General features: G+C 44.1%; 1 protein-coding gene across 2 annotated transcripts in view; it reads left to right on the top strand.

Annotated features, from left to right (window-relative positions):
- The window catches only part of Acvr1b (activin A receptor, type IB), a 54,534-nt gene that overhangs the window by 25,163 nt on the left and 14,250 nt on the right, over nucleotides 1-15,121 (top strand). For both annotated transcript variants that reach the window (XM_005411922.2, XM_005411923.2), the window contains 3 exons: nucleotides 10,078-10,317; nucleotides 11,188-11,436; nucleotides 14,346-14,576. In XM_005411922.2, the coding sequence (XP_005411979.1) occupies nucleotides 10,078-10,317; nucleotides 11,188-11,436; nucleotides 14,346-14,576 (720 nt within the window). The remainder of the gene's footprint in view (nucleotides 1-10,077; nucleotides 10,318-11,187; nucleotides 11,437-14,345; nucleotides 14,577-15,121) is intronic.

Consider the following 15,121-nt stretch of genomic DNA (forward strand, 5'->3'; position numbering starts at 1 on the left):
AAAAAAAAAAAAAAAAAAAAGTCCATTTCTGCAAAACAAGCCACTGAGAGTTTGATAGATCGCAATCTTGTGTTCTATATAATTGTTATGTAATACATAATCACATACTTAATATTCATTGTATGATTTTATATAATTTAATCTGTTGGTGGATAAGTTGAATTCTCAGTATTTTAGTAATAGTTCACACACACACAAATTCTTATATTAATATATGTAAGAAACCCTGTACCATGCATCAGACATGTAATGGTATCTCTGGAGCAGGAATTAATTAAAGGGGCTCTCAACCTCTGCATTGTGTATTCTATGGTGTTTGAATTATCCCCCCCCATATACACACACAACTGCTCCTGTTGTGGTGGCTAGAAATAAACAAAAAAAATCTAATGAAGAGTAAGTGTGTAATAGAACCAAATGTTAGTAATATTCATAACAGCGCTGCTGATGTTTACAGTGACTGACATTCTACTGAGTAGAATGCCCCAAAATGAAATGCTAGAATTGGAAAGCCTAGTACCAAGTGAGGGCTTTGATGTATGGGATTAGATTCTGTCTTGGCTGGCGACTGGATGAAAGGACAACCGGTAGGTTGGTGATGTCAGACCGCAGACTATGGGGAGGGCAGACCTGCATTCAAGCACAACTTAAGGTAGAAGCTGGACCCAATGGAGACAGTACTGCTGAGAGCGCTTCGTGAGGTCTTTCCTGTGTATGGTGTAGTTGGGCTAGAAGGGATGTAATGCAGACCACCTGACTAGGGAATCAAAAGTGGAGAAGCCTCAGAATTAGGTCAGACATTAGTGACTACAGCCTTTTAATTACCCAAACATGAACTGCAGAGGAGTACAGCAGTTTTAAGAGTCCATCCTTAGGACAGGCAATTTTAGAATTATACACTTAAGCCAGTGTTTGCTTGTTTGTTTGTTTGTTTGTTTTTGAGACAGACTCTTACTATGTAGGCCAGGCTGGCCTCGAACTTGAGGTGATCCTCCTGCCTCAGCCTCCCAAGTACTGGAATTACAGGCATGCACGACCATGACCGGCTTGAAGCCAGCACTTAGTATTGAATTAAATCTGGTACAAAAGTAATTGCAAGAAGTCTAGGGAAGACAATGCTTAGTCTTTCCTGGACAGAGAAGAATGTGCTAACGATTGTGCCTGTTGGAGTTGGATGAGGGAAGTTTTGGGGGACAGGGCGCTTACATAGGTCAGAAGAGAAGTGAGAACTAGTATCCCTGAGACAGTTGGAAGTTATGTGCCTTTGTAAGGATTGAATTAAAAATTTGATCCTGAGCCAAAGCAATCCTCTGGGTGTGCTAGTTTATAAAGAACACAAAGAAGAGAGGTACATGTTCAGTGACATTATAAGGACTCAGCAAAACCTGGAATGTGGGAAACTATAGGACAAACAGCCTGGTTCCTTCAACAGTCATTTTCAAGAGGAAAATAACAGCAAGGAGAAACCTATAAATTAAGAGGTTTAAGAGATCTTTCAGCCAAACATAATGAAAGGACTTACTTGGATTTATATTTGAACAGTTGAACTGTTAAAAACATTTTTTACACCATAGGAGACTTTTAAACATTGGATATTTGATATTATTAAGGCTATTGTCCCTTATTTTTGGCATGATAATAATATTGTAGGAAGCGCAGTAATTTGCAAAGCCAGGTGTGGTTGGACATACCTCCCAGCACTCAGAAGGCTGAGGCAAGAGGATCACCACAATTTGAAGGTCAGCCTGGGCTATATAGTGAGTTCAAGGTCAGCCTGAACTACATAGTAAGACCCTGTCTCAGAAGACCAAATAAATGAAGGAATAAACACTTGCAGAAGATTCCAGTATTGATAACAAAAAAATTAAAGTTACATTAAAACATGAAAGCTTACAGAACACCTATTAGAGAATCATTGACTGTAGTGGGAATACTAGGCTTGACTGTAGAGACACTTGACAAAGAGCTTTATGTATTGATATGCTGATACATACTTCTTGGGGTCAGTAGGTTCTGTTGTTCTACACATTTTGTAATTGGGCAGATGAGGCCAGTAAGCTTAAGAAATTTGCCTGGTGTTGCTCAGTTAGCAAGTGATGGAGCCAGGATTCAAACCGAGGTTGTGTGACTTCAGAGCCCAAGCTGTTAATCACTGTGAAATTATGTCTCCCTAAAGGTGCTGTCAGTGATAGAAGGGGTAACCAAGAAACCAAAAGAATTATTTCTCCATATTTTATTGAGAAGCCTTCCATGGAAATATACATCCCCCAATTTTTCCAGGTTTACAAATTGTAGATATTAGATACCACTTGGGGTAAAGGATTAACACCAATCCTGTGTTCATACTTGGTTTGTGCTATGTCTAGATGTTCCCCCGAGGCCTCATGCACTCACAGGTGGGACCTTAGAGAGGTGGCTGGATTGTGGGTGTGCGATACTGTGATTAGGGTGTGTGGTGACTGATTTGGTCTGTTCATTGGCTTAGCATAGTTCTTGGTGTGATGCTGTGTTGGGAAGGCCCACCCAGGTGTGAGTGGCACCAACAGACAGGCTTATAGCCCGAATGGAATAAAAATGAGAAGAACTGCTTACTGTTTCCTGCCTGCCTTGCCTTACTTAGCTCTTTCTCTTCTGCCGTGACCCACTGTCATCCCGCCCTGCCTTGTAAACGGATTATAGACTGAAACCTCTGCATACAAAGCTAAAATAAACCTTTCCTTCTTAACGTGTGGGTGTTGGATATTTTGTCCTAGCAGTAAGTTGGTTGCCAATAAGTACTACTTTATTCTGAATTTAAGTAATGACACAAGATGTTTTAGATGTCCTTTAATTGCAAAAGAAGTAGGTCTCTGTGTCCACCAGTTGTTAGTGTGACTTTGACACACTCCTACCAAAAGATAAGATCTAGCCTGTCTCCTTGAGTTGGATGGAAGCTTTACTATTACAATCTGTAGTGTTTAGGGGGACTTTTGATCTCTGACTTTCTTGTGGTGCTGAAAATTGAACCCAGGGCCTTGTGAGTCCTACACATTTGGCTGTGCTCTGACTTCTAAGGCTGGGTCTTTAAAAGGATACAGTTTCTGCCTATTAGCTCCTTTTGGAACCTTGCTGGGGGTAGTGGGGGAGGGAAGCTGCTATTGTGAGGAGGCTAAACTAGCCCCTGCAGTGGGACCACCTGGAAGATCCAACCTAGAGGAGCCAAGGCTCCCAGCCAATAGCTGGCATCACACCCTCTATAATGGTTGATACATTGTGTCAACCTGAGAAGTTTAGAGGGGCCCAGGGTCCTCACTTTGTAAACATCCTCCTCCTATGCAAGAGGAGGGCAGCAGACGGTGTGAGTGCTACCCAGGCCTTAGGGGGTGGTAGCCTGCTTACAACATAAGAAGAGGTTCTCCCCGCCCTCTGCTTTTGTTGGTTTTGCGGGCTTTGCTTCTCCTGCCTTGAAGTGTTGCCCCAGTGCCACCCCTCTGCACCTTGGAGCCAGCTGATTGCAACTGAAACTTCCACAAGCTGTGAACTAAATACACCTTTCCTTCCTTAATTTTGAGCATTGGGTATTTTGTCTCAGCAATGAAAAGAAGGTAATCAAGATACCCCCAAAGTGGGAGAGAGTTAGCCTGCACATGATCCCAGCCCCTGAGCCCTAGAAAACAGCCCACTGGAAAGAAGGCAGTGTGGGTTTTTTTAAGGTCCAGGCAGTCTAATAATCTGGACCATCAAAGGCCTTAATAAGGTATGTACAAGGTGGTTATTTATTTTAAAATCACAAAGGCATCAAAGGAACTTAACACTGTATAAAGAACTGTCTTTAAAAAGTGGGGATGAAGAAAAGGTAAGGACTTCATGATGAAACATGAGCTCAGTGGCCCTTTTAACTTAGCTGTAGCACATTAAATCACTGGAGGTGCAGAAAACACAGGTAGACTGAGGTTCCTGGGTCAGAAACCAAGTGTGGATTTGACATGGTGAGGGTAAGAATACATTCAGGTTTATATCAATAACATTTGCAGCCTGGGCGTGGTGGCACTCACCTGTAATGCCGGCACTCCGGAGGCTGAGGCAGGAGGATTGCCATGAGTTTGAGGCCAGCTTGGGCTGTATACGCGAGTTCCAGGCCAGCCTGCACTCCCTGTCTCAAAACACCAAAAAATAAATATATAAACTTACTTATTTATTTTTTATAAATAGCATTTGCAGGATGGTGGATCTAATTCTGAAGCTGTCGCAGAATGCTGTGTGGTGTCATGGGAAATACTGTATTTAAGGCTTAGGGACCTGATTAGGGATGTGGACCCATCGTTTATTCATTTACTGTGTTTGTGAGTCCCTCACCTTCTCTAAGGTTTTATTATTGAGGCAGTGGGACAGCTACACCAGCCGTAGCCTGAGGTTCTTGGGAATCACATGAGAGAATGAATGTGAAAACTCTTGGTGACTCAGGATAGTTATGCACAGTATTTCCTTAAGGGAAACTAAACTGAAAACATCACATCCTAATATAAACTTGGTGTCTGTGTTCCTTGAATCAGAATTTGCTCTTTGTTCTATACTTGTCTAGCCAGCCTGAGGTCCTAGGTTTGATCGCTAGCACCACAGAAACAAAACTCAGAAACAGTAGTGGCACATCCTTGTAACCCAGGACTCTGGCAGGCTGAAGCAGGAGTATCACAGGTTCGAGGCCAGCCTGGGTAATTTCTTTGGGGGGCGGGGGTGGAGTACCGGGAATCAAACTCAGGACCTTGGGCTTACCAGGCAGGCACTTGTACCGCTGAGCTATACCACTGGCCAGGCTGGGTAATTTATTGAATTAGTAAGACCATGTCTCAACATTTAAAACTACAACAAGGACTGGGGATATAGCTCAGTGGCACAAGTGCCTCCTTGGCAAGCTCAAGGTCCTGAGTTCAATCCCTGGTACCGTCAAAAAAAAGGGGGGGCTGGGGATGTAGCTCAGTGCAAACACTCTGGGTTCATTCCCCAGAACAAAAAACAAACCGAAAAAAAAAAACTATAGGGCATTTGATAAGGTCCAGAAAGGGATAATTGTGTCGCAGGCTGTCTGTGTTGGTATGACCTGTCCTGTCCAGTGGATGCTCTCATTGAGGGGCAAGAGCGAGAGGCAGTGGGTGCCTGAGTTAGAACCCATGAAGAGTAGGGGCAGCACAGGCTGCACTCAGCACATCTTGAGTACTCTAGAACTGAAAGGCTGCCCAGTGCAGCTAGTAGACACAGGTTTTATATACCCACACCTGCTACACTCCACAAGGAGCACTGAACTTAGGAAAGGCATTATCCGTGAGAAGGAGTTAATAAGTTAAAGCTAGGCGTGGTGGCACCTGCCTGTAATCCCAGTACTTGGGAGGCTACGGCAAGAGGATTGCCTCAAGTTCAAAGCCAGCCTGAACTACATAGCAAGACTATCTCAAAAAACAAAACAAAACAAAAAATCATAATTGCTATAGCTTTAAAACAGTTTTAGAAGTGTTCCTGGACTCTGCTTGACAGACCTAGATGTCTTGTGGTGTGCTGCATACCTTTTGAGGCTGGTGGTATCACACTGCTTTCATGCTGTTTCCGGATAATGTGCTCAGCAGCACCCTGGATGAGTGGTTGTGAATCTAACCCTGTGTGGCTGTTTGTGGATTTCTCAGCTCAGCCACACTTTGCTGAATGCCCTCGATCTTATGAGCCCCAGCTGGGTGAGGTATCTTCATAACATATAGTTAGCCAGGCATGGTGGTACATGTCTATAACCCCAGGTACTTGGTAGGCTGAGGCAGGAGGATTGCAAGTTCAAGGTCAGCCTGGGCAACTTAGGGAAACTGTCTCCAAATAAAATTTAAAAAAATAAAAGGGCTTTTGATATAGATAGAGCCAATGGCTGCAGTCCTCAGTACTGCCCCACCCCTCCCCACCATCCCCAAAATAGATACAAACTAACAAGGCACAACTAGGCACAGCGAGGCAAATTCAGCTCAGGTTGGGACTTGTCAGCCTTTCCTAAAGCACAGCTACTCTCATGAGTCAAATTTGCACTTGCACCCTACCGCAAACCACCTCTTAATCATACTTTGGAACCTTGTTGAAGTTCTAAGATGGTTTTGTAGTTCAGATTTGACTAACAAGCTTAGCGATAACAAAAGCCTGTGCCAGTAGAACTCTGGTTGTGATTACTTTCTAACTTGTTTATTTATAGAGTGATTTTTTTGTTTGTTTGTTTTCTGGTACCAGGAATCGAACTCATGACCTCGTGCTTGCCAGGCAGGCACTGTGCCACTGAGCTAAATCCCCAGCCCTTATAGAGTGATTTGGTAGCTCCTCTGTGATTTGATTTTCTGAATTGTGTCATTTCTAGTACTTAGTGCTTTGGTTGTAGAACAGGAGCATTTTAGGTGTGTGTTGTTGGTGTACACGTAGTATAGACCTGTTAACCTAGTGAGTGACTCACTACATGCACTATAAAAAGCTTTTTAAAGTCTGTGTTAGGCTTTTCAAAGGGAATGAGATTTAGGCTTGAAACTTAATGTATTGAGTTTATAGTAAGTTCAGTTACGTTTACAGTTTTATTGTCATTTGTTTCAAGGAAAAATAAGTATTAACAGAAAGCAAGCCAAAATGTCTGCCTTAAAGGAAATTTGAAAAAAGATACAAAAGCATAATTATCCAGTATTCAGTCAGTGATCCAACCAGTGTTAATTGAAAAACAAAACTAGATTCAACTTACAGATGGGAAGGATTTTAGAGGTCATCTAGTTCAGTCACTTCTTTCTGGTTAATCATGAAGAAAAAAAGGTTCGGAGATGGTAAATGACTTGCCCAAAGCCATGCAACTTGTTACTGGCAGAGCTGAGACTCCTAATAGAATTTCCTTTCTGAGGCCATGCTGTAACTTTCCACTTCCTAAGTAGTGGCTAAAGACCAGGCATGGTGGCGCAGGCCTGTAATCCCAGCACTCAGAAAGCCGAGGCAAGAAGATGGCTGTTGAGTTCGAGGCCAGCCTGAGCTACATAGTGAGATTTAGATAGATAGATAGATAGATAGATAGATAGATAGATTGGATGGGAGACATTTTACATCTGTGTGCGTATGTGTTAGCTTTTGTGTTAAGAGGGATTCATACATATTGAGCACCTACTATTTGTTAAATATTTTTTAAAGTATATTCTTTTACGTAGATCTTACGTAGTCTTGTGAACTAGTTATTTGCAGCCCCACTTTATAGATTGCAACACAGAGGAAAGTGGTGCAATAAGGTTAACAACTTGCTCAAGGTCATGTGATTAACACTAGAGCTGGCTTTTGAATTTTAGGTCTTTCTGACCTATTCCTGCCAAGATACCCACAGTGATTCCTAGTGATGTAAATTTAGACCTTTTCAGGGATGTGGGCAGTAGTAGTGGTTATCTTAGAATGTATTGTATATTCAGACTTCTCACTTGCTCTATAAAACATACAGATATACAAGATGTGTCCCTTTCTCAGGGTATCTGTAGTGTTCAGTTAATCTCTCTACCGTCTCTATAATAAATGGTTGGGGGCTGGGGATTTAGCTCAGCGGCACAGCGCCTGCCTGGCAAGCGTGAGGTCACGAGTTCGATTTCCAGTACCGGAAAAAAAACAAAACAAAACAAAACAAAACAAACCCTCAGTAATAAATAAATAAATAAATGGTGTTTTCTGCTTGGACAGTTGAGTTCCAGATAAGCTTAGAGACTTTGCCAGTTTCTTATCACAAACCTACATGGCCCAGCTCTCGGTTTCGTCTTCATCTTCCCTAGCATAGATTTCACCATTTTTGCTCTTTCCTGTCTTACACCAAGATTGTTTGAGTACTTCCCAAAAATAATGAGCCACGTGTGGGTGTGCTCATTCTCCAGAGTGAATCACTGTGAAAGAGGCCGTGAACCGCTGAAAGAAGAATAGATCTCTGGGATGAAAACCTCTTGACTACTCTGCCCCAGTAATTGATGGACTCTCAAACAAGCTTTTTTTTAAAAAAGGCTGTGGGCTTGGCCTTGTGTGTCACGCTATGCTCAGAAATAGTCTCCTGTTGAAGTTGTTAATTTCCCCTTTCTTGCTTCCCAGAATAGACCCAATGCTGTTGTCTTTGCTGGACGTCACCACACATGTACTGAGGTGTGTTCCCCACAGGGAACCCCTTCATGCCCGAGGAACACAAAGGGATGGGAGTGCGCTGCTCAGATTAACAGGATTCCAGCAGGAGTAAAAGGGTTAACCCAGGTTTTCTGAGAGTTGCATAAGTTTAAGTTAGAAAGGAGGAAAAAAAAGAGGAGCAGGTAAAGGTATTGGAAAGGAAAAATGAGATTTCTTATCTTTCTTGCAACTATAAGGAGAAATTTGCTGTTAAAATTCCTTTCATGATTTGGCTCCTACTCTCGTGAATACCTGCTTTAAACTTACACCTTTAAGAACACCATCCTAACTCGTTAGCAGGTAGGGACATGTTTGGGAATTTCTCCCAGAAGATAGGGATCTGTTTAAACATTGTAGACAAAATACAGCAGGCCAAGCAGTAAAGATCTACACTTTCTGCTTGTCAGGGTTGCCTTCTTTGTTTCATTGAGTGGAAATAGCAAGGGATTGACTCACTTGCAGAAAGCCTGGGACATGAGGGGTTGGACATTGAGATATTTAAAATCTGTCTTTGGATTTGAAAAGCCAAGAGATGGCTTCCAGACTATTGGAGGGAGAGACGAAGATAGACTCTTTATGGTCTAAATTGGGACTTAGGACGGCTTGGCTTTTTGTGGAACTGGTCACAAGCCTTTCTACCCTGGAGCCTCAACGTGTGTGTCCTCATACTGGGTATCCGTATAGTGCTGAGAGTGCCACCTGGGACTTGGCAGACCTCCCCCTATTCCCCCTGACAGAGGAGTGCCTCATTTAGCTCTACAGGTCCCCACCTCAATGTCCTAGAGGCCAAAGCCACATTCCTGCCCATCGCAAGAGTTCGGGACTAGGTTAGGCTCATGGGAGACAGTGTTGGGGAGAACCAACTGCTGCTGTCTGTACTATTCTTACTAACCAGATAAATAAAGGATTGCAGATTCTAGAGCTGCTGAACAGGCTTTCAGAGACGCCAAATTCATTTACAGTAATTTCCTGTTGGTGGCACACACTTAATGAATGATACATACCCAGTAAAACTCATTAGTCCCAAAGGTGATTATGTATACACTGCCTGTTTGGGGGGAAAGAAAAGTGCGTGTATGTGTGTAGATGAGTGTGTGTATTTAAGTGCTATTGAGGGCCCTTTTAGGATGGGTTAGATTTATTGAGTACTTTTTATGCATTACCTCATTTGGTCCTTATAAAACTTTATGAGATAAGCACTAAAATTCTCTTTGGAAGATGTTTCCTTGTTTGTTTGTTTGTGACAGGGTTCAGTATGTAGTTCAGGCTGGTCTTGAACTCACTTTGGTCCTCCTGCTTCAGCCTATGAGTGTGGGAATTACAGGCATGCATCACTACACCCAGCTGTAAGACATACTTTTTTGGCCATCGTGAGAGGGGTGTGTGACATGGACAAAAAGGAGGAGATAATAATGAAATGGTCAGGGGAAGCTTTTCAAAGGAAGTAATGTTTGAAGGATTTGCAAAAATTAGGCAGGAAGAAAGCACTGCAGCAAGAGAATGTGTGAGAGCCTGCATACTACATTCAGGAAGTTGTGGGTGTGCATGGTGCCTGAGAAAGGAGACGGGTGGACTCTGGCTCCAAGAAACCCTAGGTGGTTTTGCTTAGATTGTGTAGATTCTCCGAAGTGAGGATACTGTCCTCTCAGCGGGCTCCTCAGCTGGAAGGAAAGGTGCTTCCTGTGTCTCTCACAGGCTTGGAATTGAGCACTGAGAACAGTGTGGCCTCCAAAGCCTTGCTGGTGAGCTGAAGCGATGAAGAAGGTTATTCCTCAGTTCACAGTATCTTTCTGGCCCCATATCTATGAAAGCTCCTTATTTTGGAACATGGATATGCTAAGGGATTGTGTTCTAGTCTAAAAAAGGACCTGGAAAAGATTTCACCATTTTTGTTGATGGCTCCTCCCAAATGTCCTGCAGCTCTGCTGTGTGCGTGCACCAGCTGCTCACAGGCCAACTACACATGTGAAACAGATGGGGCCTGCATGGTTTCCATCTTCAACCTGGATGGGATGGAGCACCATGTGCGCACCTGCATCCCCAAAGTGGAGCTGGTCCCTGCCGGGAAGCCTTTCTACTGCCTGAGCTCAGAGGATCTGCGCAACACCCACTGCTGCTATACTGACTTCTGCAACAAGATTGACCTGAGGGTGCCCAGTGGTGAGTGGACACCCTTGTTGGACTGTTGGCTCGTCCTGGAGGTAGGGCTCCCCGTCCTTTCAACCTCCTCTGCTCTTCCTTAGTCCTTTGACTGGATGATAGGTAAAGGTGCCTTTTGATTGCTCCTAGAGGAGACAGGGGAGGAATTCCTCCCAAGTCAGATTTTTGGGATAGAAGATAAGGGAGGCGGATTTTCAGGTTGGTCCCAGAAGTACTAGCTGTGGTGCGGGTGGGTAGTGGCTGAGTGCCCGTCAGCAACAGAGCCAGGCATGGATCCTCAGGGAGTGTGCGGGACTGATCCCAAAGGCTGTGGTGCAAGAGCAACTTGAAGGAGACTTCCTTGGGAGTAGGGGGAGTCAGGTGTGAAGAGGGGCTAGAATTAGAAAAGGGTGGTTTGGCTGGCGTGTGCCTCAGTGGTAGAGCATTTGTCTGGTATATGTATGTGGCCCTGGCTTCCATCTCTAGCACCACAAAGAAAAGAAAAAGGAAAGGATGTGATTACTGAGAAGTGCCAGACCCCACCTCTTTATAGGTCCATCATTTGGAAAATATTACTGGGGATTGTCAAGGAGGACGCACCTAGAGGAGAATAGAAGCTGGCATCTGTCTAAAGGGTGGGGTGGGATTCTGACATTGAGTTCCAAAGTGGGCTTGGCTCAACTGTCAGAGGGACACCAAACCACAGAAGCTGGCATTTGATAGTATCCAGGCAGATAGTCTAGCCCAGGAAGGCCAGAGATATCAAAGGAACCCAAAACACTGAGGAGGAAGGGGTCTTTTCACTTGGGGACGGTGCTGGGGTAAATAAGGTCACGGTATTCCCTTGTTTTTACTCTGTGTTCCTCCCCTTTCCTCTCTTATTTGACCCAGGTCACCCCAAGGAGCCTGAGCACCCTTCCATGTGGGGCCCTGTGGAGCTGGTCGGCATCATTGCCGGCCCAGTCTTCCTCCTGTTTCTCATCATCATCATTGTTTTCCTTGTTATTAACTACCATCAGCGTGTCTATCACAACCGCCAGAGACTGGACATGGAAGATCCCTCATGCGAGATGTGTCTCTCCAAAGACAAGACACTGCAGGATCTTGTCTACGATCTCTCCACATCAGGGTCTGGCTCAGGTACGGAGTCCTCCAGGCCTTGTGTCTGTTGGCACTCATGACTGTTTCCCAGTAGGAGAGGGTGGGGTTTGGGGGACGGCATTTGTTTCAACTAACATTGAGTCATTGGATTTCATAATTTCTCTCGTTTGGAGTCTGACGTGTAGTAAGATATGATAATGAGTTCACAGACAGTCTGATTCCCAGGAACTCCAAACATCAAGTGTAAAACTCTCCACTGCAGAAACTCTACTTCTCTTCAAGTCTTACAACCCTACATCTATTAAAATTCACCTGGTTCCACCTGACCAGTGGAGTGCTCAATTTAAGGGCCCCTTTTGAGAAGCAGGAGTGTGCCGGATTCCTGTGAGGTGGTGACAGCTAATCATTGATCTCTAAGCAACCACAGAGAGTTTTAAGGACCTAAAGTAAAGCTTAGAGTTGGGATTTGGTGAATCATTGACTTGTACCATTGCCCAAGGGTTTTTTGGTGGGGATTACCATAAAGGTAGCCTGAATTTCCAGCATACGATAGGCTCCATTTCCTGTGGTGCCGATGTGACTTGGATCTTTCTTAGATGAAGGCACTGAACCTGCACTGGGCCCTGGCACGAGACCAGATTTTGGACAGTGTTGAGGTTGTTCAGGTCTGAGACAAACTCAGCTAGCTATCGAACGTGAACATAACTACGAAAGAGATTTTTAATGAAGAGAAACAACTATTTCAGTCTCATGATACTCCATTCTTACAAAAGAAAAATTCATCCACAAATGAATGCATTCTATGTTGCATTCTAGCTAGAACACACAGGATCTTCTTTTGTGAGACGCTCGTGTGTTTTTATGTATGTTTCCTCGCTGTGGAGCAGACTGTTGTTATGTAGGGAAATTATGCCATCAGTCATGGCCAGACGTTCCTCCTTAAACACAAGGAATGCTTCGAGCTGTGACATCTCCTGAATTTCAGTGATTTTGCCTTTATTAAGCTCAGCCGTTGAGAGCACCAAAATGATGGGATATTTTAAAGCTGCATATTTTTAGAAACAGAAAATATGTAGCTTGTTCTATCCTAAAAGAGGTAGGGTAGTGGTTACAACCACAGGCTGACTTGATTTGCTGCTGGAGGAGATAGCGTAAGTGTTGCAGGGTCTTTTCAGGTCCAGGACTAGCTGAGGTCAGGGAGGAACAGTAGTTATTTAGTCGTCTGGAGTAAAATGGTTAATGACTGTTTCTCTCAGGGTGGTTTAGTCCATTCTCAGTTCAGAGTACGCGGTTTCCAAGGTGTTGGATTTTTAATAGTGTGATTTTTAAAGTAGTAAGTCCATGCTACTTATGGTGACTTCCAATTCATTGTAATAAATATATGCTGGATATCTTCTGAAAACAAACATTAAAGAGACTGACCCAGGATGGGATAGAAGAGGTAGATTGTTGGGAGATATTACAGAGGAGATACACTTGAAGGAGTCTTAAAGAATGAGTTGAAATTTTTAGGAGCAGTGAGAGCCAGGATCATTAGGCCGAGGAAAACACCTTGAATGAAAAGACAAAAAGGCGTGAAAGTTTACATTGTGTCTAATGACTTATATGCTAAGGAGACTAGTGTGGTTGGCCCACGCTAGGGTTTCAGAACAGACAGACTGACTTAGGTGTAAGGGCCTTGTGGGGGTGGGGGGTCATACTTTATCTTATAGGTGAAGAGGAATCTTCTGAGAATTTTCACGGGGGGAGATGAATATTCTTTGGTTTTTTCCTTTGGAAGGAATTCTGGCAGTGGTGTGGAGGATAAATTCATTCGTGTACCCACCTCCTGTTAGGAAGGTGGGATGAGGCAGGACTGTGTGTGGGTGTGTAGGGCAAGAGCGTGGTGAAATGGAGACAGAAGGACCAGGCCAGGTAGAAGTCTTTTTAAAAGACAGGCCAGAGTAGAAGGGGCACAGGGACTGGAGAGGAAGGAGGAGTCGACACTGGGAAACATATTGGTGGTTCTGTACTGCTGTAGTTAAAAGCACAGACTGTGGAGTCAGATTTGTTCTAGATTTTAATCCCTGCTTTGCTCCTTACTATTTGTATATTATATAATGTTCCTTTTTGAGGCTTACAAGTTTTCTCATCTGCAAAATGGGGACATTAGTAAAACCTACCTTACTGGTGGTTGTTAGGAAATGAAATAATTTATGTAAAGCCTTTAGCGTAGAGCATCGTCCAGAGCATAGTTCATATCCACCAAACCTAAGGAGAGACAACAGCTGTTTGATCGGAGAGGGGGTGAGAGCTTTAAGAGTCAGTCACAATGGAAAGCGTGATTGTCTAGATAGGGAGATCTTGAACGACTCAAGTGAAACACCATGAGTTGTATAAAGACAGTAAACAGAGTTAGTATGAGTAGTCCCCACGGTACATCTGGAGTTCCACCTGTGCGTAGAGAGCTTGGATCTCTGCTGAGCCTGATACCCTGTAGCCCTGATCATCATGTTTGTGGGCCACACAGCACTGCCCCCTCGTGGCTAATAAGCAGAGTAGCTAGAAGGCAGTTCCAGCACAGAAGCCCCAACTTTCATCTTTCGTACTCTCTTCCTGTTTTTATCAAAATAACACAGATGTGGGTGGGTTGGCCCACAGGTGGCCAGCTGCAGAGTTGGTAAATCTGGTCAAGCTCTGTCATCCTCACTAACTAGAGGAGAGATTGCTTGCTAAGACATCATCCGCGTTTCCCTTTCTGTATTCACTACTTCCAGTTGCCGCCTGGCTCAGCCTGCTGGTAGGTTACCTACGTGTGTGCAGGAGCAGCTGCCGCTCTCCATGGTTAATGGACTAGTGTATAATGGAGACACTTTGTTGGGAGCCTTTCTAGTGTAGCAGTGAGCATAGGAGTTCCAAAGTGTTGCAGATTTGCATTGTCAGTCTTCTTGCTGTTCTTTGGTCCATAGGGTTACCCCTTTTTGTCCAGCGCACGGTGGCCCGAACCATCGTATTACAAGAGATTATTGGCAAAGGCCGGTTTGGGGAAGTGTGGCGTGGCCGCTGGAGAGGTGGTGATGTAGCTGTGAAGATTTTCTCTTCTCGTGAAGAACGATCTTGGTTCCGGGAAGCAGAGATATACCAGACAGTTATGCTACGCCATGAAAACATCCTTGGGTTTATTGCTGCTGACAATAAAGGTAAAGGGCTGGGATGGGATACAAAGCTAACGGCATTCTCGGAGGCATGATTGGAGAGGTGAACTGCTACGGGATGCACGTCTTTGTTTGCTTTCATGGTTTTTGCCCGTAGAAAATGTCTCTTTGGGTCTGGGGATATAGCTCTGTGGCACAGCGCCTGCCTGGCAAGCTCAAGGTCCTGAGTTCAATTCCCAGTACCAGGAAAAAAAAAGAAAGAAAGTGTCTCTAAAGTCAAAATTTTCAACCTCCTCTTAAGATGTGGAATCTTTTATTCCATGAACAGCCCACATGGAGGGCCGGGGAGATAGCTCAGTGGCGTAAGTGCCTGCCTGGCAAGCACAAGGTCCTGAATTCGATTCCCAGTACCCAAAAAAAGAAATAAAGAAAGAAAGAAAAGCCCACATGGAAAGCCAGATTATATAGGTAAACAGGAAATACACCTACACTCTAGCTGCTCAGTTCTCTTCCCTGATACATTCCTAGATCCAGTCCCACTATAGTCCCTGTAGGGGCTCTTATAACGTTAGGGGTTTTACTCATTTAGG

This window comes from Chinchilla lanigera, unplaced genomic scaffold (genome assembly GCF_000276665.1).
Source record: "Chinchilla lanigera isolate Chin_1 unplaced genomic scaffold, ChiLan1.0 scaffold00146, whole genome shotgun sequence".
In the NCBI taxonomy this organism is placed as follows: domain Eukaryota; kingdom Metazoa; phylum Chordata; class Mammalia; order Rodentia; family Chinchillidae; genus Chinchilla; species Chinchilla lanigera.